Source organism: Astyanax mexicanus, chromosome 5 (genome assembly GCF_023375975.1).
Source record: "Astyanax mexicanus isolate ESR-SI-001 chromosome 5, AstMex3_surface, whole genome shotgun sequence".
NCBI lineage: Eukaryota > Metazoa > Chordata > Actinopteri > Characiformes > Acestrorhamphidae > Astyanax > Astyanax mexicanus.
The window spans coordinates 3,458,534-3,485,001 of NC_064412.1; the positions used below are offsets into that span (position 1 = coordinate 3,458,534).

The 26,468-nt window shown below is 35.4% G+C and overlaps 2 protein-coding genes across 2 annotated transcripts in view; both read left to right on the forward strand.

The window, feature by feature from the left end:
• tnfrsf18 (tumor necrosis factor receptor superfamily, member 18) overlaps positions 1–26,468 on the forward strand; it is a 148,372-nt gene that overhangs the window by 104,754 nt on the left and 17,150 nt on the right. The window lies entirely within an intron of this gene.
• mst1ra (macrophage stimulating 1 receptor a) overlaps positions 3,375–26,468 on the forward strand; it is a 51,484-nt gene continuing 28,390 nt past the window's right edge. Inside the window, exons 1-4 of the mRNA XM_022667715.2 lie at positions 3,375–3,600; positions 9,064–10,330; positions 22,004–22,168; positions 23,950–24,075. Coding sequence (XP_022523436.2) covers positions 9,146–10,330; positions 22,004–22,168; positions 23,950–24,075 — 1,476 coding nt within the window. The 5' untranslated portion in view covers positions 3,375–3,600; positions 9,064–9,145. The remainder of the gene's footprint in view (positions 3,601–9,063; positions 10,331–22,003; positions 22,169–23,949; positions 24,076–26,468) is intronic.

Here is a 26,468-nt window from a genome sequence, read left to right on the forward strand (position 1 = left end):
AAAATGTAATCACACTGTTATGCCAGGTAAGAAAAGCAGGGTCACTCAATGCAACACAAAACCCATTTTTTAGACTTTGTTAGCAATTCATTTAACCTTTTAAACTATTTTTTTTATATTCGTTTTTTACACCCAGGATACTGTGAACTCTCGTAAGTATAATGAAACCCTTATGAATGAACATCCACCAAGGTATAGCTAATTTTGATGGAGTTATTTCGGTCACATTTTAATATAAAATGCGATAAGTCAAAAATACTAAAATTGTTGCCTGAACACTCCTGTTGCATTCAAATTTACTAACATCTTTTATGTTTGGGGTCAATTTGACCCCAGCAATTTTAAACTACGGAAAATTATTATATAATAATAACACTTTTACCCAAGTTTATGTTTTTTTAAAAAAAATCTACTATCAATATGTTTGTAGGAACAATATATTCCTCCACAGATACAGAAATATCAACTTTTCGTGAGAATTATGTTTTCCCCGCCCCCCTGTTGCAATGAACTTTCAGTGGTTCTTGCACTAATACAGATATAATCATGTTATTTTAGGCCTCTAAAGTTTAAAGTTCAAACATTATTCAACACAAATGTGTGTAAAATGTTGATATTTCTATATTTCTATGTTTTATACAGCTAAAACAGCCTGTGTTCAGCACACACAAAACATTCACATTACATCACATTAATTTAATATTTACCCAGTTGTCCCCATTAAATTAGGAAAAGTCACTGAATTTGAAGTGGACAAAATGATATTAACTGCTTATTTAAAGGTGTAAAACATTTGATTGGGGTCAAATTGACCCCAAACATAATAGGAGGGTTAAAAAAATTGCAGCGTAAAATATTCCTCTGCTGCTGTTTAGCACAGTTTGTGTTGTATCCATCATGTGATACGAAGCTCTTAAAAGATTTGGAGTTTTGCTTTGGAGAGCTTACTGACCTCAATCTAAGGAGTGACACATACCGGATATCGTGTGTTTGTGTGTAAGTGTGTGTATGTGTGTGAGAGAGTGTGTGTGTGTGTTTTGGAATGACACGGATTGGTGAGAGTGTGCGTCAGTGACGATATAAGACAAGAATTAATTATTCCATGAGGCAGTGAGGGCTGTGCCTGAATGCCGTGCCCACGTGTGAATTATGCCTTTTCACTGTTTACAGCCTTCCATTAATCCATATACATGAAAGAGCAGAACTGTGTTCAGATCTTTAACATAATCTGGATTCAAACCAGAGACGCTTATGTTTCCATTCCTGCCTGAAATTACAAATACACTGCAGAACCGTTCTTATAGTAAATTAATAGTGAAATTGATTTAGATATTATGATGAAACACATAAGAAAGCATGTAGTAACTTAAAAGTGTTAAACAAACCAAAATACTCTTGTTAACTTGCGGTTTCTGAGGCTGGTAACTCTGATTAACTTATCCTGTACAACAGAGGAAACTCTTGCTCTTTCATTCCTGGGGCGGAATAAAAAAAAGTTCTTAATTTTTTTCAGATCGACTTAACATCATTTCTTTCTAAATGCATTTTTAAAATACATTACAATACAATTTATCTGGCCAGTTGTTCCACATGTGAAGTCAGACTCCGCCTCTTTTTGAACTGCTGCTGATGATGTAGCATTACCGAGTAGCATCACAGCGCTAACGCTCGGAGGAAAGTGCAGCGACTCGATTCTGATACATCAGCTCACAGACGCAGCCTTGTTCTGATCCACATCACCCTAGGAGTGATGAGGGGAAAGAAAGAGCTCCATCTACTGTACCCACCCAGAGAGAGCAAGACCAATTGTTCTCTCTCCAGGCTCCAGCAGCTGATGGCAAGCTGCATGACTGGGATTCGAACCAGCATTCTCCCGATCATAGTGGTAGCGCTTGACATTCATTTTATTTCTTAAAATAAATGTTTTCTTTATTTAGCTAAGGAGTAGACATGAAAAACAAGACAATGGGAAAACAGATAAAATGCTATTTATTATTTACTGCACTAAATAGACAAACAAGTAAAAAAAAAAAACATATAAAGGTTTTAAAACATGCAAAAATATCTAGTTTATCTTCTTTACTTGCCCTTTTAAATCATAGTAGCTAATATAGCTCAGCTTAGGTAGGCCTCCGTCTGTCTCTAAAGGTAGACTTATATCCGATGTAATACCCAGCTTATATTTCTAATTTCTAGAGAACTGCTGGAATTTCTATTTTTTGCATCTTGTAACAAAATACAGATGGTATAATCCAACCTACTTTTTTCTTTTTTGTAAGAAAAAAACCCAGAATTTTTTTAAAAATAAAAATTAAGAAAAAAGCCTTCCCTTATTTATTATGGCCTACCTTTGTGTATAAATACAGGCATTGGTGTGTGTGTCTGTATATTAATATACATATTGTACATATACTCTGTTTAATATCTTTGTTTATCCTTTTAGTTTTACTCTCTTGTATCTTTATATATATATATATATATATATATATATATATATATATATATATATATATATATATATATATATATATATATATATATATAAACACATATACGGAATCATGTAGTAACTTAAAAGAATTAAACAAACCTAAATACTTAAAAGTGTTATCTAAGCAATGGTGCTACTTTTAAGAATCTAAAATATCTGATTATTAATAGAGAAAACATTTTGAGAGAAAAAAAATGAAAGGTCAAAAAAACAAGATAAATAAAAATAACAAATTAAAATTAAAATATATATATTTTTTTTTTTCATTTTTTCTGAAATTGAAATTGGGATGGGCAGATTTTTCTATTTTGAAAATAGATAATTGTATTATATTAAAATTATATTAAAGATGAATTTGGGTTTTCAATTATTTTGCCAATTTTTAAGTTTTTAATTTCTGCTCCTCACGATCAGATATACTGTACATGAAAAAAAAAAAATCTATTTAGTTTTCTGATTTTACAATTTATGCATTTTGTAATAAAAATCTGATGGTATAATCTAACCTACTTTTTACAAGATAAAAAAGGTCTGAAAATCTAGAAATATATTAATTAATAATATATTAATTCATTAATAATTATTTTATTTTAATATTGAGATAGTATCTCAAAATAATGACTTACTATCTAAAAATAATGACTTACCTTCTCAAAATATTGAGATAGCAGTTTACTAAATAATAATTTTAAGAATGGGCTTCCACATCAAACGGTCAGGTAAAAAAAAATTAACTGGTGACTTTATTTCTGTTTATATCACACCTGAGGGAGGACCGCAGGTAATGAAGCTCAGTTGTGCAGTAAAGTGATTTCCTGTGGTTTTTAAAAGCTGTAATTGTGTAGATCAGTATTTTTTCTCAGCGCGAGACTCCGGGCTGGAGCTGAGGTTGTGCAATCAGCTGCAGCACTTCCTCATGAAGATCAGTCAAGGCGTGGACCAGAACCGAGCTCGAGCTTCTGAGGCTTAAAGAAACAGAACCGCGGAGTTTCAGCGAGTTTCAGAGCTTTTCTCGCAGAAACAGGAGGATTTCTCTGCGTTTTACTGAAGACTGCGGTGGAATTAGTGAGTAAAGACCTCGACGCTCCTGTCAGAGAGGTGTTCCTCAGGTAAACTTCATGCTCTTTCACCTGCATGCTCTCACCTGAGCTGCTTTACCTTTATTTAAAGTGTGTTAAAGTCGTTTACGCTTCATATGAAGGTTAAAAACCTGATAAAATACAGTTTAGTTTTAGTTTTTAGCCTAGTTTATCTTCTTTACATATATTTACTCGCCTTTTTAAAGCATTTAAACCATCTAAAGTTAATCAGTTGATCATAACCTGCAGTTCAGGTAACAACATATAGGCCTCTGTACAGGTAAAGCTAGGCTAATATCCGGTGTAATACTCAGCTAATATTTACCTTTATTATAGAAATAAACTATTTTTATTAGGTTTTTACAGTGTAAGGACAGCTGGGCTCTGTGTTGTTTTAATTCTGATGTAATGGTCTTGGCAGTGATTACAGGAAGTGGACACTCAGAGTCCTGTAATGAAAACGTCCTCAGATCCATTAGTGGAAAAATCAATACATCATATTTATTCCTCTTACAGAGAGCAGCCAAGATAATATCCTGATTTTTCCCACGCATTCTGAACTGTACTAAAACATGATTCCTTGTTTTTTAAGGATAAAAACACTGTATGTTGTGTTTGCTTATGTTAAAAAAGTGGTTAAACCCAACATACAGTTAAATAACATGGTTTATTTATGTATAAGAACAAAAAAATATATTGACTATTAAAAAACTATGACTTTTAATTACTGTTCTACTTAAAATAAAAATAAAAATCTCTGTAATTTTAAGATAAAAACAGTTTATGTGTATGAATGAATGTGCTCAGCTTTGTCATAACACTTGATATGTAATCGTTTGCAATCATCAAATTATTGAGTTAATAAACTGCATTAGCTGTCTCAATTCTTAACTCATATTAGTTTTACAGCATGTAGGCAAAAGCAGCATTAACCCCGTCACTGCTGCTAAATTTACTCTGCTCTTCAGCTTCCCTTTTCTATTATAAATTCCTTTATTTTGAAAAAATCTACAACTTATCTGCAAAAACCTTTTGAAATGCTTAATATATTTAATGCTTAAATTAATTGAAAAACAATTAAAACGAACTAAAATGATAATTAAGAAACAAGTAATTATATAATTTTTAAATATAAAAATAAAAAACAAAGAAGCACAAAAATATATATTTTTGCAGATTTTTGCTTCCTACTGATCTTATATCTTAATAATTTGATAACCTCAGTGATGCAAAAAAGTGGTTAAACTAAACATACAGTTATATAGTATGGTTTATTTATGTATAGGAACTAAAAAAAAAACCTACACTGACCTATCTAAAATAAAAAAAGAATCTCTGTAATTTTAAGATGAATACTTGATATATAACACCACACTGTTTGCACTCATGTACTCTTTTCATAGTGTTTTTGTCTCAATTGATTTAGGTTTTTTCTAGCTAAAATTAGTTTTACAGCATGTAGACAAAAGCTGTAAAACTCTGCAACTTCCCTTTTCTATTTTAAAATCTACAACTCATCTGCAAAAGCTTTTAAAATGTATTTTTACATTTTTTAATGCTTATATTAATTTAAAAACAATAATTACAACTGACTAAATAATAATTAAGAAATAGTAATTATATCATTTTGATGATCACAAACCATCAAACCAAACTGAACTGATTGAATTTTTGCACCAGGAGTAAAGCAGCATAAAGTTATCCAAAAGCAGTGTGTAAGACTGGTGGAGGAGAACATGATGACAAGATGTATGAAAACTGTGATTAAAAAACAGGTTTATTCCACCAAATATTGATTTCTGAACTCTTAAAACTTTATGAATATGAACTTGTTTTCTTTGCATTATTTGAGTTCTGAAAGCTCTGCATCTTTTTTTGTTATTTCAGCCATTTCTTATTTTCTCAAGTTTTCTGGATATTCTTAGTATATATTTATTTAACATTTTTAAATAGTCTGGCAATGTAGCTGCAACATCACTAATGTTAATGTTTTTTTTTTAGTTTTAAGTATATTTCTATAATGTTAGTATTGATGTAGCCAGTGTTGGGAAGTAACGGATTACATGTAACGGCGTTACGTAATCAGATTACAAATTATGAGTAACTGTAATCCGTTACAGTTACTGCTTCAGTAAGTGGTAATCAGATTACAGTTACTCTGCTAAAATAAAAGGGTTACATTGCGGTACTTTCCTATTTTTGCTCTTCCAATCCAACACTGACAAAACGCAAATAACATTTTGGGGTGAAATCGCTCTGATATGACAGGGAACTGTCTGCCCCTCCTCCCGTCTCGCTGCACACACACACATACAGGGAGGAGGGGCAGACAGCGGCTCCGCACACACAACGAGACGAAATTAACTGACATTTTGGTCAACGAATAAAAACGAGACGAAAATGTTTGGCAGGGACGAAATCCAATCAGACTGATATAGTTCTGTGAAAGGTAGGGACCAGTTAGGAAGAGATCCAATCACTGCTACTTTAGCGGAGGCGCCGCGCGCTCAGTTACAAACCCGGGAATTAACCTGTCGTTACGGAGCTCGACTGGAAGTTAACTCGACAGTGTTCAGCAGGAAGAGAGAGAGAGAGGGGAGAGGCGATATATTTCTCCTTTGACGTCGCGAAAAACAAGATAATGTGTAAACAGAGACTCCATCTCCGGTAAAAACACCACTAATCTTTCAGCTTCTGCAGACCAGAGTCACACAGATCTCCATGCAGAGATCCGCGTTTTAATGCTGATGTTATTTCATGAGCTGATGGTGTTTAACTCAGCAGTGCACTAAAACACAGAACTGATACAGAACTCACTCATTAAGATCAGATCATCTGTTTAGTCTCACAGTGGGAAAGATATAGCTAGTGTTAAAGCAGCAGCAGGTCAGAAAGGAACTCAATAATACAACGAAAATAAAACAATAAAATAAGTGAATCTATGAACCCAAAAGTCTGTGTAAAGTTCCTTACAGCACTTTCTCATAAGTTTCTCACTTTAACTCATGAAGTCTCTCAGTACATCCTGAGAGCATCTCTACAGGACAGTGTGTGAATGTTTGTTTTGATCTCATTTATAGACTGTAGCTCCAGTAGATGTGCTGGAGATAAAACTAGATCCTTTAAAAGTTGTTTTTGCATCTACAGCTCTGTTTAAACTTTAATTTAACTATTCAGTTGTTTTATGACCTGATTTCTAGAGCAAATTTTTAAATGTAACATATGTATAGTCACACACCTACAATAATAATAATAATATACATTAAATCATATATAAATATATTTCACTTTCAAACATTAACAATATTACTCAAGTGGTTATTAAACGTTTCATTTCATATAAGTGTATAGTTAATAATTCAAGGAAACTGATGAAAAATCATTTACATTTACACCCTTTACATTTTAGTCGACTAAATTTACTGTAATTTTAGTCGACTATATTCTTATGACATTAAGTCGACTAAAACTAAAAACATTTCAGATGACTAAATTGTGACTAAAACTAAATACTATTTTCGTCACAAGACTATGACTAAGACTAAATCAAAATTTGTTGTCAAAATTAACACTGGAGGCAAACCTGCAAATAGATAGCTTACAGTTGTTGTTACATTGTTTGGTTTTAAATGGTTTTATCAATTTATAGAAGTGTTTTATAAAATTGTTTGATGAAATGGTTTCATAAGTATTTTTATAGAGTGATTGAAAAGGCTGTTTTATTTGTTTATCTATTTGTTAACTGGAAAGAAAAATAAAATAATAATATGCAATATGTGGTTGCTACATTCATTCAGGCTTAAAAAAATGACAATATTTAAAGTAATCCAAAGTAATCAGATTACGTTACTCACTTGAAGTAATGTAACTGATTACGTTACAAATTACATTTTGAGTGATGTAATCAGTAATCTGTAAGGGATTACATTTTAAAAGTAACCTTCCCAACACTGGATGTAGCTGGGAATGTTTTGTAAGAAATGTTGTAATGACCACCATTGTTATGCAAACTAATATTAAGTCGCAAGTTATTATAAGAATATTCCTGGAACATTATTTCTGTAACTTTTCTGAAACCTTTTTTTAAACATTGCTAAACGTTCTTGTAACGTTTGCTGATATCTGGAACCTGAGGTTTGTGCAGTAATGTTTCTCAGAAGTCTACCTGAGTAAATCTGCGTCAGCTGTGTTGATTTAGTGACTTTCGGTGACCTGTACTCGACCTACAGTTGAGTAAATCTCAGAACTTTCCTATTGGCTCCTGGCCTGATCCATATGAATACTAGGCGTGTCTAACCCACTTCACGCTCCATTGAATGTTAGTATCCCCCCTCAGGCTATCTTCACTTGGGTGGGGGTCACCTCTATTCTGTGTTTTGGGTAACTCCCTGGTTTCAGTGTAAAATATGTAGAAAGTGTGAATTAGTTTCTGTTGCTGCTGAGAGTAACTTTATAATACCTGAATCCTGGTTAGTATATCAAATAGGGGTGGGCGATATTTCTGCGATAACGATACTCTTGGCAATATGACAAAACACTGAATTAAAAAAAATAAATAATATATGTATGTATATATATATATAAAAATCTAAATTCAAAAATACTCTACATTCCAGTGCACTCTTTAAAATAATGGTGATACAGCAGATTCTTAAGGAAATGCAATGGAAGAACCTCCATTTGATGTACAGGTTTTTCACACTTACATATACTAGTGTATCTGCTGGTGTTGATCCACTGTGTTTTATTATCAAGTCTAAAGTCAGTGCAGTTTTGTTTTCCCACAATTTTTTACAGCACGTCATGCTTCCCTCTGCTACTGACAACTTTTGAAACTTTTATGGAGATGGATTATGGATTTCATTTTCCAGCAGGACTTGGCACTCTGCCCACACTGACAAAAGTATCATTTGGTCTTATATATTATTCTAATTTTCTAAAATACAGATTTTTTTTATTGGCTGTAAGCCATAATCATCAACAATAAAATAAATAAACACTTAAAATAGATCACTCTGTGTGTAATACATCTAAATAATATAGGAGTTTCACATTTTGTAATTTTGTAATTTTGTGGTTGATTAATGATTTTAGGGTTGATTAAGGGTTAAGGTTAGGGTTAAGTGTAGGGTTATGTTCTATTTTAAATCCTTTACATTCAACATAGTTTAAGTTGCATTTAATATAGATTCAGTTGAATGTTAGTTGAATGTCAGTTGAGCATCAACAAGGCCATAAAATGGACCATCCAAGTAAAGTGTTAACCACATTTTAAACTAAATTACTGAAATAAAGTTTTATAACTTTCCAATGAAATTCTCATTTTTTGACAAGCACTAATGTCTCCTATGGAACCAAATTGTATTCTGGAATCATGACACTTTTGAGTGTGTTTTATTCGATATCCTTCTACTATTTCCTGTTTTATGGTAATGATGCTTGTTTATGAAACTCATCTCTCCTTTCTGCTTTATTTCTTTGTTTTTTTTTTAGATCTGTGTGATGATCAGCATGCTTTGAGGAGCAGTAAATCGTCTTTTTTCCTTCGGCTGCTCTGAGGACAGCAGACACGGAAATGCTATTCGTAGCACGGACATTGCTAGCATGCGTCTGGATCCAGATCCACGTGACCTTCGCCCTGGAAACATGTCCTGTAGTAGCCCAGCGGAGGGCTGTGGATTTTAATGTTGAGTATTCATTGCCATATTTCCAAACTTTAAAACCTATACAGAATATTGCAGTCAACACGGACCCTCCGGAAGTTTACGTAGCGTCTCAGAATGTGATTGAAGCGGTAGATGACAATTTTGAGAAGGTATGGGAGTGGAAAACTGGACCGGTAGACAGTCCAGAGTGTGAGACGTGCCACTGTGGACCAGGGATTGATCCTAATGCGCCGGTGGATACGGACAACCAAGTGCTTCTACTGGATCCATCGCCAAACTTTCGCTTCTTGTACATTTGTGGGAGCAATCAGTACGGAGTCTGTACCTTCATTGATCTTGACTCTACGCCTTTTAATTCAAACTGTCTCTACAGGAAAGGGGAAAATTCACCGTCAGACTGTCCTGACTGTATCGCGAGTCCTCTAGGAACGAAAGTTAGCATTGGGGAAGAAGGGCAAACGTCTTATTTCTTCGTAGCAGCTAATATCAACAGCACAATCGCAGGAACTTACGGCAGGAATTCTATTGCAGTGCGACGTCTGCTTTCAACGGAAGATGGATTCGACAACAGCACCGAAAGTCTGACGGTGCTTCCAGCCTTTCAGAACTCCTTCCCTATTGAGTACATCTACACTTTCTCCACTCTGGGCTACACCTACTTCCTGTCTGTTCAGAGAGAAAACCCCCAACAACCCAACTCCAAGCTCCAGACTCATCTCGGACGATTGACGATTGGGGACATCGAGGTGTCGATGTATCGGGAGATCGTTTTGGAGTGTGAATTCAGACCCAAGCGAAGGAAAAGGAACACAGAGTTTACCTCTTATAACACAGCACAGGCAGCTCATTTCAGCACAGCTACAGAAGCCCTGATAGAAGAGCTGGGTATTAAGCAGAACGGTGTGCTGTACATCGTGTTTGCTAGCACAGATAATGCCGGGAATCCTACTAGCAAGTCTGCGCTCTGTGCGTTTCCCATCGAGAACATTAACGTGGCCATCAGGAAGGGGGAGAAGGCCTGCTGTAGTCCCAGAGAAGGACGTCTTTCCAGAGGGTTGTGTCATTTCCAGGACTGCAATAGCTGCCCTCATGAGGTAGGACTAAATCTACTGATTATTAGTATTAATAGTTGACCAAAATGCATATCACGGTATTTTTCAAGATTCTCAATTTTTTCTCATTTTTTGCATGACTGGGCTTTAATATACAGGGGTTGGACAATGAAACAGAAACACCTGGTTTTAGAGCACAATAATTGATTGTGGTGACGGACAGTTCTGGTGGAAACAGGAGAGTTGAGGTGCACATTGAATTCTGCGTGATTTGATCAGCCGTGGTTTTATGTTTTTTGGATACAATCCGGGTTAGCACCCGAACATCCCTTTCAGACAGCTTCCTCTTACAGCGTCCACAGTTAATCCTGTTGGATGTGGTTGGTCCTTCTTGGTGGTATGCTGACATTACCCTGGATACCGTGGCTCTTGATGCATCACAAAGACTTGCTGTCTTGGTCACAGATGCTCCAGCAAGACGTGCACCAACAATTTGTCCTCTTTTGAACTCTGGTATGTCTCCCATAATGTTGTGTGCATTGCAATATTTAGAGCAGAACTGTGCTCTTACCCTGCTAATTGAACCTTCACACTCTGCTCTTACTGGTGCAATGTGCAATTAATGAAGATTGAACACCAGGCTGCTCCATTTTTTAGCCATGAAACCTCCCACACTAAAATGATGACAAGTGTTTCAGTTTCATTGTCCAACCCCGTTGGTTTGTGAGTTACTGTACTGTTAGGAGTACATATAATATAAAACACAAAGGCTTTAAATTAAGGCTTTGATTAGTATTGGGTTTACTTTATCCCACAAAATATATACACAATATTTAAAGAAATCAGACTTTATTATCAGAAAAAACGTAAACAGTAGACCTTAATAATAGATACGCTAACCAATTTAATACGGCTCCCTATACAAAATTAAATATCGCCTCTCTGGCGAGCTTTTGTTTACATTCCTCCCCTGTCTCTCTCTGTCGCGATCGGCGTGACTTCAGTTTCACTATCCTCCTTATAAGGGTGTTTTTTTCCGTTTTTTTCCCAATTCTCTAGCCAGGGCAGCGTATTGGGGTGGTGTATTGGAAACTTAATTGCCGTCCCCTGATTTAAGGATTACTGATGTCTACTTTCTCCCAAAAAAACAGCTCTTATTTCACTGTATCACATTAAAAACAACGACAGAAACATTCCTTAACATACTATTTTCTTTGTAAAACATTTGAATTTGTAGTGTTTGGGCACTTTTGGAAACACAGGGTCCTATCATACACCCTGCACAAGGCATGTCGTGATGCTCATTGCTATCTTACACCCCAAAGTCTATTTTCATGCCTGGTGCCTGCATTGTTTAAATAGCGACAGTGCTTCTGAATATACAGTATCTACACTGATGGGTGTGGTGTTCTGAAAATTAGGTGTGTTCAGGTTAAATGATTGTGTTTTTCTATATTGGCAACAGAAATAAGCATCTCTGCTGAGAAGCATTGGACACATCCAGGTAGCTACGCCATTAAAATAGCAATTCCCCAAAATCAGAGCACATCTAGCTCTTAAAGTGAATGATGAGCAAGTGGTACTCTTGTTGTCTTATTTCAATTTACGCCCAAAATTAACCAAACCCATGATTATTTAAAATAATTAGTACATGCCTTTTGCACAGATTGAGATGAGCAAGATGTACTTTTCCCATTGTTACGATAGCAAAGACAATCTGACATACCTTAAATCAAGCTGCACATTGCGTGATTGATGCATCGCCTATAGATCACTAAAATAGTACTCAGAGACACTGGGCACAGTTCTGACTTTGTAGATTTCTGTAAATTTCACACCAAACCATTTAGTTAATTAAGTTAAGATCTAAATCTATTTAAATATAAATTCATTTTGAAAACACAGAAACAATGAAATTATAGAAAATTATGGATATACGTGTAGAATTTCTAATTTCTTTGCTCCTCAATAGTGCTGGTTATTAATATTAACAGCAGTAATACCAAGTAATACCACATTTACCAGCATTAGAAACCACAAATTCTGAAACTGCAGCTTTTTTATTAGCTTGCATTGCATTTGTTTGCCACTTCCTTATGAAAAAATAGTTTCATAAGTATAAACTTCCTGTGGAAAAACAGATTTTTGCATAAGTGTGTGGGAAATGTATTTTTGCACCAGTCAGCCATATCATTAACACCACTCACAGGTGAAGCAAAAGACATGAATTATATTAATTTACAGTCACATCTGTCTGTCATGGAGTGGAATATACTATTAGTTAGTAAATTAAAGGGATGCAAATAGTGATGGATAGACGACTGGGTCAGAACATCTTTAAAACGTTGTGTTCCCTTTGTGCATTGGTCAGTTCCTATCTACTATTCAGCTGAGATGTCAGTGGCATTTAATAAACATTTAGATGAATGTTAGTTGTGTGTATTGGCCAAATAAATTTGGACTCATCTTGAAAACACAAAACCAATGAAAATGTGGACGAAAATATGGAAAATCATGGATAAACTTATGGAATTTCTAATTTCATTGCACCTCAATGTTTCTGTAAATTAATATTAAGAGCTCTAATACCAAGTAATACCAAATTTAGCAGCGTTAGAGACTAAATCCTGTTACTGCAGCTTTTCGCTTAGATTGCATTCGTTTGCCACTTCCTGTGCAACTACCTTGTTTAAAAAAAAAACTTGTGAACTTCCTGTGGGTAAAAGAATATTTGCACCAGTCAGCCATAACATTAACACCACTGAACGGTAGAGAAAAAAAACATAAATTGTCTGTAAAGTGATGGAATATACATATATTAGTCAGTAAGAAAAATGTAAATCGTCAATTGAGAATGGCACAGCTGGATTTAGGGGCGTGTTGATGTGGCACCACAAAATAGCCCTTGTGTGGCTCGAAACACGCAAAAGGCATGTACTAATTATCTTAAATAATCATGGGTGTGGTTAATTTTGGGCTTAATGTGAAATAAACCAATCAGTGTATCAGTTGTTATTCCCTTTAAGAGGCAGGTGATCTCTAACTTTGGCGTGTTCATATCATAACAGTGCGGCGCTTTTTTTGGGCATCTCAGCAGATATTTAGATACTGATCTGCTCGTTCACACTGTAAAGATACACTAGCAGCTCATTTCAGGGAACAGTAATATTATTTTATTCTTTATTCTGTTTATTCTTGATGTAAAAGATGGACTTGTGTTATTTGTGTGTAACAAGCGTGGGTGTACATGCGCTGAGCGTGTGCCTCGCACACAGCGCTTCTGTATAGCTAAGATATGATTGGCCAACTGACTGTTGACTGTTGTCAGGGTTTTATTCAGTCAGTGGCGCACCACCACACCCATCAGTGTAGATTTATCCCTAAACTCTGATGCTATTTTAACAGCGTGAGCACCAGGCATCAAAATATAATGAGGACTAAGCTTAACAACATGCTGAAGAACCTGTCCCATCCCATGCATCACTCTCTGACAGCACTGAGCAGCTCCTTCAGTACCGGGCTGCTGCACCCACGCTGTGTGAAGGAGAGATACCGCAGGTCCTTCGTTCCACACGCCATCAGACTTTACAACACACCGCGCTCCCAGTAAACACTAGTTTACTATCTCAGGACTTCATACAAACCTACATACTACTCAGTGTAGCTGTAATGCTTACCGTGTGCAATATCCATCTCACTACGGGTACTGTGATCATCATTTGTGCAATTTATTTAATGTGCAATATTTTTTTTCTCACTTTTGTTTTTATCTATTATTTATTTGATATTTATTCACTGTTACTCTTGTGCAATAATACTGGTCCACCCTACCATAATCATATCTCTATGCACTAGATGTATATATATTTTTTTCTTTTACTATATATAATTTTTTAAACTCTTTATATATTTTCCTACAATAGGTTTTCTGTATATATAGATTTATCATTATTTGTATTTACCTTTTCCTGACCTGTTTCTCTGTCCTTTACTCTGCACTGCTGTAACATGGTAAATTTCCCCATTGTGGGATTAATAAAGGATTATCTTATCTTATCTTATCTTATCTTAATAGACTGTTGACAGGGTGTGAGATAGCAACAGTTAAAAATTCACACTGTTCTCATTTCCCATTATATATCTACTAGAGACGGATTATATCTGTCCAGTATCATTTATTTTACTTTAATCCTGGATATATGGAGATATTTGGAGTGCATTATTATTAATTTCATGACATTCTAGATCATTGACTTCTGTTACAAATCTGATAAAATTCTTGAATCTTTTAATATCTAATTTAGGGGTGTCCCATATCATATTTTTCATAATTTTCATTTTGTTGCAGTAGTGTATTCTTGAAATATTTTGTTTTTATTTAGTATTTTGCCATATATGCCACATGTATCATTGTCGCGAAAATTACCATGAACTATGTGATATCTAATCACAATATCCATATTTCAGCCCATCCCCAATCATATGTATTTGTGAGTATTGAGTATTTGAGTAAATAAGTAGCCCCATTGCATTTATGTTCCCAGCACTTTGCTGTTACAATTTATCATTTAGTTGGCACTGAGATTTGAAAAACAAAAAATAATTATAATCTAGAAATTAAAGGATCTGCTCCTAAAGTCTTATGGTTAAAGATACTACAGGGTATCTTTAGAGTTCTTGTTTTTTTTTTTTTTGCTGTGTTCACCAGTGTTGACCAGAAAACGATGAGTTCCTCTTTTTCTATGCCATTTTGCATTTGATTTGCTCAAAAGAGGCTTGGATTAATTGAGAAAAACACTATATACATAAATTTGAATTTGTAAAGGACTGTTTTGGCAGCACAAAGTAGACCTACTCAATATTAGGCACTAGTGGTACTAATGTTATGGCTTACTGTCAAACACACTTCTTTGTAAGGTGCTTTTTCTTGTAATTCTAGAAGAAACAATGCAGAACAAAACAGTCCAGTCCCAACAAGTCCAAGTATAAAGTTGACGCATGATATTTGATACACTCTGAGGTGGGAAATGTTGCTTTAACCTAGACCTAAAATAGAGACTATACTGTTTTACATTTTATTGAAGGCTCATTTTAATAGAGAATAAAATAAAATACCATTTTCCTGTTTAGGTTAATAAATAATTTACAGTATAACAGTGTTCCTCTAACAGAAACTGAGGCGACTGCAGAGAAAGTGTCTTGGATTATATCAGGAAATGACTCACAGGTCTTTGTGATGTTTGTTGAGGATCAAGGTGTGGATTGGTGCTGCTCAGCTCATGTTATATAAGGCTGTTAAAGTCTGGAGTGACTTTGAACAGTCGGTTTCCTTTAGAGCGTATCAGATATCAGTGTTTTACAGACTGGGAACCTGTGGTTGAACTGGTAAGCTTACTGTGGTGCTTGTGTTTGACAGACTTGTGTGGTTAAGGTCATTGTCTTGCTGCATGGCCCACATTCTCTTGAGGATCAGCTCAAGTCCTGACATTTTCCTTTAGAATTCATTGGTACAATGAAAAATTTTAAATCTTAGCAAGTCAGTTTGACCCGGTGCATGTTTAATCATCCAAAAGATGTCTGAAACAAAAAAAAATTATTTTTTTTAATTACTAACTCCATTGCAAACTGTTCTATCAATATTTAGTGAAATTGTGTTCCTTACCTCTAACAGGTAATGCTTTAATTAGGATAATTCACTCGCTTTTCATAGAACAATACATGCTCGAACTTTTATGCTCAAACATTATACCTTATTACTTTTGAAAGACAATATATAACATAAAACAATAGTTTCACATAACATTGAACATTACATTGCAATTTAGTTTTAGTTTTTGTAGCTTTTGCAGGGGAATTTTTTTGCAATTATGTCAGATGAACCATTTTCATATTATATGTTGATTACAGTAATTAAGGCATTAAGTTTCATACAAATAAATAAATCTTATTTTCTTCTCTGATAAAACTTTTTTGCCGTAGTTAGCATTGTGTAAGGGTATGATTTTTTTTTTTTTGCTTATTTTAGGAATAATTATCTTAATCTAAACGTTTATCTTATCTTAATCTTATCTAAATTTTCAGCTTATTTTAGGTAATTTGAACTCAAAATGAGCACAAAAAGTCAGCATTCAAGTTATTCTGATTCTTGTGTCCAAAATTAATGCATAAAATCTGTGATTTTTTTACTCCACTCAATTTTGAGATTTTGCGGATGCTTTTTGTTAGAAATCTTACTAAGATTACTTTTGATTAATATAAGCATATATGTCTTAATTTACATATATTTTGTCTAGTTTTTGCCAATTAATTTTTAAAAGTGTAAAATTCAGAATGCATAGTTTCTGCATAGTCCAAAACTCATTTTGGCCCAGGTGCATGAGTAAAAATATCAATATATTAATAAGCAGGTCTAATAGTTTGTTCTCATTTTGTTTGATTTGGTTCTCATTTTTTTGCTTTTGCAACTTCTAATGAAGGTTTATTTCAAATTTGTGCAGAAATGTAGAAAAATGTCATGTGTTCACAAACTCTCAAGCACCATTATGGTGGTCTGTTCTATCTCAGGGCTTTGAGTATTCTTCTCTTTATTTACAAACTTAAAAACCATTCAGTCAACCAAGTCTTAGGTGAATGTAGCTTCTCTGAATGATTGAGAGGGATTGAGAAGCTTGTTCATTCTTTACAGTGGTGGTGATAGAAACTAGAGATCATCATTGTCATTTTACATAAAGCTTTGTTAACCATTTGGACTTTACTAAAAAGTTACATTTACTTTACATTTTACATTTTACACGTATGGCATTTAGCTGATGCTCTTATCCAGAGTGACGTACAAGGTTATTTCTATTACAGAGTTTGGCTAATGTAGTGTTAGGAGTCTAGCTCAAGGACTCTTATTAGTGTAGCACAGCATTCAGTCACCCAGACCTGGAATTGAATCCCAGTCTCCCACATGGTAGCTCACTCTGGCAGGTGATGGTGTTATCCACTGCACCACACCAACCACAAGTTACTGCATCATTAATTCAGGTGGTCTCGCTATAATCAAATAGTGATTAGGGTAAACCTGCTGTAAAGTCAATTAGTTGAATGAATAAATGAAGTCTTTCTCGAAATCCAAGGACGCTTTACAATTTATACCATTTATACTTAGCACTCATCTGCATGCTGGTGAGAAGCAGCAGCCAATAACACACAGCATACTCTCAACCGGAAACAACCATCCACCTGGAGGACTGCATCCAGCACTACAGCATTTACCCAGAACAGAGTACCAATCTATATCTGGGCACAGAGTCATACACACACATTTACACACACACAATCCTTTTTAATATACACATATTCAAATTAATTTTAGAGTATTACATTTCTTTGTGCAATTGTGTCTGAAAGAAACCATTGCAGACACAGGGAGAACGTAGAAACTCCACCCAGATAGGGACTTGAACCCAAAACCCCAGTGCTGGGAGGCAAACGTGCTAACCACTAAGCCACCATGCCACCATGGTTGTTAAATTCTGTGAAACAGACACCAATAAATCCAAAATGCCTGGTATTTAAATATTTAGGAGTATTTTATCCTCTTCAATAACACAGATGCTCTGAATTATTGTAGAGAATTGTCTTGTGATATATATCGAGTATCACAGAATTACAGTATCGTGGGCAATGTATTGTGATAATATCGTATCAGGAGATGCCCTGTGGTTTCTACAGTGCGGAGTTAATAATAGTTGTGCAGATGAAGCTATTGGTCACTTTTCCTCAGAAAAATCTCGGCCGTGTGTAGTCTATCTATTAAAAGCCGGGTTCCTCGTTTCGACAGTGTGTGACATCCTGTCTGCCCGGAGTGTGTATTTTTATTGAGGAGTGTAGGCCTACTTCCTGTGAGCTCTTTTATAACCCACAGCCTCAGGTCTGGAATGTGAGCAGAGCTGGTTTAGGCCTCCAGAGGCATGGGAACAGTTCACCAGTCTGACTGATGTCTGCAGACCTGCTATTATATCAGCAGCTGATTAAAATGTGAGGAATGTTTTTGACCTGCTCTTTCAGTCTCAGCAGTATTCTGAACAGTGGACTTTTCCACTGTCTATCATTTATAAATAACTACAATCAAACACCAGAGGAAGACATGATAAAAACTTCATTTAGATGTTTTTTATGTGCACTGTTTGGACTCTACAGTTTAAAATCCATATTGTTTTCCAGAATGGTCTAAATTTGAACATAGGACATGTTGCCTGTTGCCGTTTCTATTGATGTGTTGTAACCGCGTTAATGCTGTGCGATATGGGAAAAATCATATATCATGATATGGAATTTTTTATATCACGATAACGATATATATCATGATATACCACATTTCAGTATGTTTTCAGTTATTCTTTGAAAAATAGGACAAAATAATATAATTGCTTAATTTTTTCCGACTTTATTCCAAAGTTAATAAATTAAACCAAACTTTCACAAATGAGAATTACTATCTTTTAGTGCAGCAATATATGTATCAAATGAAAACAGATGAGGTAGATGCAGTAGCTAATTTTAGCTAATTGAAATCATACAGGTATTTAAATTGAGTTATCAAAATAAACTCAATTAACATTTTTTAAAGTGTCCGTCAAATAACTTAAAACAGCGCCATGTCGCAAAACCACATTATGAAGCTTTTTTGTGAAGATTACTTTATTATCACTTATATAAACCAAGTTTATGCAAAGTGACCACGCCCATACATTTCATTGTAGTCTACTTTCTATATTTGCATGAATAATTGATGAAATTACTGTAGAAATGATCGGGATAGAAGGTAAGTAGCACGATAGAAACTTTTCTATCGTCCCCACAATATTTATCATCATATCGCACAGCACTATTATAAACCTATTATAAACTCTTTATAAGCTCTTTATAAGGGAGCCTTATTGTGGTATTGTGGTTAATGGTATCCTTTTTTTTTAGCATGTATTGATACACCTATGGGGAAGCAGACATTTAAATACTTTTTATTTGGTATCACTTGACTTGCATGGCCGATTATACAACCCCTGGCAAAAAGTATGGAATCACCAGTCTTGGATGAGCACTCCTTCAGACATTTCATTCTGTAAAACAAACTCTGATCAAAAACATGATACAATAATAAGGTCATTCCAAAGTGCAACTTGTTGGCTTTCAGGAACACTCAAAGAAATGAAGAAAAAACATTGTGGAAGTCAGTGAATGTTACTTTTATTGACCAACCACAGGGAAAAAAATATGGAATCACTCAATTCTGAGGAAAAAAGTATGGAATCATGAAAAACAGATAAACAAAAGATGATTCAAAATACATCACTAGTATTTAGTTGCACCACCTTTGGCTTTTATAACGGCTTTCAGTCTCTGAGGCATGGACTTGATGAGTGACAAACAGTATTCTGCATCAATTTGGTGCCAACTCTCTTTGATAGCAGTTGCCAGATCAGCTTTGCAGGTCGGAGCCTTCTTGTGGACCATTTTTTTCAATTTCCACCACAGGTTTTCAATTGGGTTGAGATCTGGACTATTTGCAGGCCATGACATCGACTGAATGTGTCTTTCTCCAAGGAATGCCTTCACTGTTTTTGCCCTATGGCACGATGCATTGTCATCTTGGAAAATTATTTCATTATCTCCAAACATCTGTTCAATTGAAGGGATGAGAAAACTGTCCAAAATGTCAATGTAAACTTGTGCATTGATAGAAGAATTAACCACAGTCATCTCCCCAGTGCCTTTGCCTGACATGCAGCCCCATATCATCAAGGACTGTGGAAATTTGGTTGTTTTCTTCAGGCAGGCCTCTTCATAAATCTCACTGGAACGGCACCAAACAAAAGTTCCAGCATCATCACCTTGTCCAATGCAGATTCTTGACTCATCACTGAAGATAACTTTCATCCAGTCATCCACAGTCCATGATTGCCTCTCCTTAGCCCACTGCAGTCTTGTTCTTTTATGTTAAGGTGTCAATGATGGTTTTCTTTTAGCTTTCCTGTATTGAAATCCCATTTCCTTTAGGCGATTTCTTACGGTTCGGTCACATACATTGGCTCCAGCTTCTTCCCATTTATGCTTCATCTGTTTAGTTGTACTTTTTCGGTTTTCAAGACAAATGGCCTTAAGTTGCTTGTCTTGACGCTTTGATGTCTTTCTCGGTCTACCAGTCTGCTTGGCTTTAACAACCATTCCATGCTGTTTGTATTTGGTCCATATCTTGGATACAGCTGACCGTGAACAGCCCACATCTTTAGCAACCATGCGTGAAGAGTTACCTTCTTCAAGAAGTTTCACAATCCTCTCTTTTGTTTCAAGAGACATTTCTCTTGTTGGAGCCATGGTTCTTGCCACTCTAATTCGTCCAGCAGCCCTCCAAGGTGTCATGACTGCAGGTGTTTTTAACTGCAGACTAACGAGCAGATCTAATCTGAGACAGGTGTCCATTTAGGGAAAGGAAATTGACTGGGTGTGTCCTTATTTTCTACCTTCAATTTGAGTGATTCCATACTTTTTTCCTCTGAATTGAGTGATTCCATATTTTTTTCCCTGTGGTTGGTCAATAAAAGTAACATTCACTGACTTCCACAATGTTTTTTCTTCATTTCTTTGAGTGTTCCTGAAAGCCAACAAGTTGCACTTTGGAATGACCTTATTATTGTATCATGTTTTTGATCAGAGTTTGTTTTACAGAATGAAATGTCTGAAGGAGTGCTCATCCAAGACTGGTGATTCCATACTTTTTGCCAGGGGTTGTAGATGGTTCATAGAAATATTAAATAAAATAATTCGATTTTTATTTTCTATTAAATATTGAAAAAAGATATTTTTAGATTTCTAGAAGTCTTGAAATAGAAATAGAAATAATTTACATTTAACTTAGATTTCATAAAAAGAGCGATGCAGAAGTGTAGTTAAAAAACATAAAAATGGGTCGGGAACAATCAGAAGCGAGCAAGAAATGGTTAGTAGGAGAGCTAATGAACTAGATTCAATACCCACTATTTATACAAGACTGACCAGGTGTGGGTAATCAGAATCTTGGAGAGCGTGATCAGCAGAGTCAGGGAAGTCTGATGAGAGAGCATGCTGGGAATTTGAGTTTTTGTTGTAAAGTTCAGAGTCCAGAATAGGCAGACTGACAGCTTCCCCTTCCCTACCCCATGTTTTTTTTTATCTGAAAAGCAAATAAATGTTGATTAAAAAAAATGTTTGTTACTTGCTTATTACACCAAAACAATTGTTAATTTAAGCAACATTTTATGCATTTTTTCTTAAAATATATGCTGCAGTAACATGTTGATGGAACACTGACTATTATTCATATCTACTTGGATCCCACTCTGGCTATAGAGCTGCTACAACTGTACTAAGGAACTTTTATTTATAAAATGCATCCTTATAAAATTTATTTAAAATTCATGTGATATTACTCTACCTGCTTAGTCCAGGTCCCCCTGTTACTTCAAATACGTCAGATGCTGCCTCTGTATCTCTCAGCTTGTCAACAAATGCATGTGTACCACTGTCCATTAGATGTATTTGTATGGTGATTTGTATTTACTGTAGTGGAGTGAAATAATTTAGACTCTCCACCTGTAGGGGGAGCCGAGGAGCAGAATTCAACCAATTCTCACACTAAACTGGTTTATCTGGATTTAACTGGTTTCTCTGTGGTTTCTCTTTGTTTCTCAGGGAGGAGACAAGTGTGAATCCCAGCCCACCATGGTGGCCCTGCCCCACTCCAGAACTGATTTCTTCAATGGGCAAATGAGAGAGTTACTGACGTCCATACTGGTCACAACTATCGGCCCAGACACTGTAGCTCACATTGGGACTGAACGTGGGAGACTGCTACAGGTAATCAGTTCACACATTTAATAACAGTTTTTAAATGGACATAGTATTGACATATATAAGGTGGGTAAGGAAGGTATTCAGACCCCTTTACAGTTTTCATTTTTTGTTTTATTGCAGCTATTTTGCTAAAATGAAAAAAGTTATTTTAATTTCACATTAATGTACACTCAGCACCCCATACTGACAGAAAAAAAAACAGAAATTTCGATTTTTTAAAATGTATTAAAAAAAACATCTTTTTGAGCTAGTACAGCCATTTTGAGGTTGTACACATAAATAATAATATACGATAAGTCAATAATGTAATTATTGTGACAGGCTTATTTATATCTGCAAATTCACAGCATTAAAGGAGGTGGAACGACTGTTTTAATACAACTTTTAATAGAAGTCTTTTAATGAGTGCGTTTATACACAACTGTAGTATTATCGTAATACACTCACTGCCCACTTTATTAGGTACACCTTGCTAGTCGCGGGTTGGACCCCTTTTTGCCTTTAGAACTGCCTTAATCCTTCGTGGCACAGATTCAACAAGGTACTGGAAACATTACTCAGATTTATCAGTTGCTTTACCTCCTGAAACTCCACCACATCCCAAAGCTGCTCTATTGGATTGAGATCTGGTGACTTTGGAGGCCATTCCAGTACAGTGAACTCATTGTTCAAGTGTTCAAGAAACCAGTCTGAGATTATTCTCTTGCGCTTTATGGCATGGAGCATTATCCTGCTGGAAGTAGCATCAGAAGATACAGGTACACTGTGGCCATAAAGGGATGGAGAACATGGTCAGCAACAATACAATACTCAGGTAGAGCACTGGTGTCGACACAATGCTCAATTGGTACTAATGAGCCCAAAGTGTGGCAGGAAAATCTCCCCCACACCATTACTGCACCACCACCACCAGCCTGAACCAGCTGTTGATACAAGGCAGGATGGATCCATGCTTTCATGTTGTTGACCCCAAATTCTGACCCTACCGTCCGAATGTAGCAGCAGAAATCATCAGAGACTCATCAGATCAGGTAACGTTTTTCTTCTACAATCTTCTATTGTTCAATTTTGGTGATTCTGTGTTTGAATTGTAGTCTCAGTTTCCTGTTCTTAGCTGCAGGAGCTGCACCGGGTGTGGTCTTGGTCTTCTGCTGCTGTAGTTCATCATCCGCCTCAAGGTCTGACCTTGTGTTGTGCTGATGTTCAGAGATGCTCTCCTTCTACAGACCACGGTTGTAACGAGTGGTTATTTGAGTTACTGTTATCGTTCAGCTGGAACCAGTCTAGTCGTTCTCCTCTGACCTCTGACCTCTCTGCCATCAACAAGGCATTTGCTCCCACAGAACAGAACTGCAGCTCACTGGATATTTTCTCTTTTTCGGATTGTTTAACTTTAAAGATGGTTGTGGGTGAAAATCCCAGTAGATCAGCAGTTTCTGAAATACTCAGATCAGCCCGTCTGGCACCAACAACCATGCCATGTTCAAAATCACTTAAATCACCTTTCTTCCCCCATTCTGATGCTCGGTTTAAAGAACTGCAGCAGATCGTAATGGCCATGTCTACATGCCTAAATGCATTGAGTTGCTGCCATGTGATTGGCTTAATCGACATTTGCGTTAATGAACAGTTGGACAGGTATACCTAAAAAAGTGGCCGATGAGTGTATCTGGTAATATAATAGAATATCAATGCAATTCAGTGCAATTGATATATATCAGTATCCTCGATATGCTTTAATAGGTACGATTAGAAAATTTATCACAATGATCTGTATGATGCAGGTCGTTCTGAGGAGATCCAGTCCTGTGGTGTTTGCAAACTTCTCTCTGGTGGGTGTGGAGGAGAGAGTTTCCCACATCGCTGCAGTGAGATCTGGCGACTCGTTGCTGTTTGTGGTTGGAAACAAGGTACCATTTCTATCTTCCACCTCACACTCTCTATATGTGATTTTATTTTATGGTATTCCTCAAAGAACCATTTAAAGCACCTTTACATTCCCCTTGCAAGTATTTATGAGTGTATATATTTTATTATGCTGTGCTTGTTGCCCTGTGTGTGTTTATGGGTGGACAAAATATTGATATTGTGATATATTGTAAAATCGTTCATTTTTTGATACATTTTCTATACATGGCATTAGGGGTGGGCGATATGGCTCTAAAATAATATCACGATATTTCAGGGTATTTTTGCGATAAAGATATACTTGGGGACATATGAAAACTAAAATAATTAATTCATTTCAGGAATATAGTATAATAGTATAACAGAATAATCATAATGTGGCAAAATAAATAATATGGCATAAAATAATATAATGCAGCAAAAAATATTGCAGAATATTTAGTGCATGCATATAAACTGCGAACTAAAACAATTATACAATAAATACACCTAAAGCTTCACAGTAAATAATAGACTACTTTTAAGACAGAACAGCCCTATTATCACGATATGGATTTTTAATATCATGATATTTCTGTGTCACAATATATGGTATACGACATATTATTGCCCACCCCTACATGGCATCAAATATGGATATTTTTAATGAAAGTCTTTCTAAACTCCTTAAGACTAATCTTAACCCCAATTAGATCTACTACAGGTACTGCTTCTCAGCTGAATGTATATAATTCTCAATAATTATGCTAATTGTGACCCTATGCTTGAAACAACCCTAACTTTTACCTAAAACTTACATCTTGCACTAAACCTAATTTTAAAGGTTAATTTTAGGGATAGAGTTGGGTGTAGCATTACATTCAGTAGAGAATCAGGCATTTAGTTGAATGTTAGTTAAGCATTAGTGGACCATCCAAGTAAAGTGTTACCTTTTATTTCTATTCTATTCTACAATTCTGTCTTTTTGTTTGTGCAGTAGTTTTTTTTATTGTTAATTGCTTATTAAAAGGCTTATTACTTGGATAATCACCAAAATCATGATTAATTAAAGCATTAAAACATTATATAGTATTTTTCCTAAAATAGCAGCTTTAGAATCAAGTTGATGATAAACTGACTGTAATACGGAAAAGAGCATCCTGGGAATTGAAGTCTTTGTTGTAAAGTTCAGAGTCCAGAACAGGCAGACTGACAGCTTCCCCTTCCCTACCCTATGTTTTTTTATTTGAAAAGCCACCAATTAGATCTACTACAGGTACTGCTTCTCAGCTGAATGTATATGATTCTCAATACTTATGCTAATTGTGACCCTATGCTTGAAACAACCCTAAAACCTAAAAACTTTACCCCTAACTTTTACCTAAAGCTTACATCTTGCACTAAACCTAATTTTAAAGGTTAATTTTAGGGATAGAGTTGGGTATAGCATTACATATCAATATCGCAATATATTGTATTATTTTTGTATTAAGTTTGCGATACTTTATCAAGGAACAAATATATATATTTTTATTGAAACATAGACTTTTTAAACTTCTTAACACTAATCTTACCCCCAATTACACTTACTAAAGTTACTGCTTCATTACTCCACATGGTGACGCTGTAATCAAATAAATAGGGTTAATAAACCTGCTTTGAAGAATATTGGTTTAAAATTTTGCAAAGCTGACACCAATAAATCCATAATTCCTGGTATTTGATTATTCAGTAGTATTTTATCCTCTTCAGTAACACATATTCTGTAAACTATTGCAGAGAACTGTCTTGTGACATATACTAGTACATCTTAAATAATTAGAATATCACTGAAACGTTAGTTTATTTCAGTAATTCAGTTCAAAATGTGAAACTCATATTTTTATATAGGTGTATTACACAAAGATTGATCTAGTTTAAGTGTTTATTTCTTGTATAGATGATTATGACAGCCAATGAAAACCCAAAAATCAGTGTCTCAAAAATTAGAATATTATATAAGACCAATTGGTACTTTTGGCAGTGTGGGCAGTGTGCCAAGTCCTGCTGGAAAATGAAATCTGCGTCTCCATAAAAGTTGTCAGCAGCAGAGAGAAGCTGTAAGATATGAAGTGCTGTAAGATTTTGTGGGAAAACAAAACTGCACTGACTTTAGACTTGATTATAAAACACAGTGGATCAACACCAGCAGATGGCATTTTTGTCAGTGTGAGCAGTGTGCCAAGTCCTGCTGGAAAATGAAATCTGCAGAGGACATGTCTCTCCAAACCATCACTAATTGGTGGAAACTTCACACTAGATCTCAAGCAGCTTGTACTGTGTGCAGATTTCATTTTCCAGCAGGATTTGGCACACTGCCCACACTGCCAAAAGTACCAATTTTTCTTATATAATATTCAAATTTTCTGAGTCACTG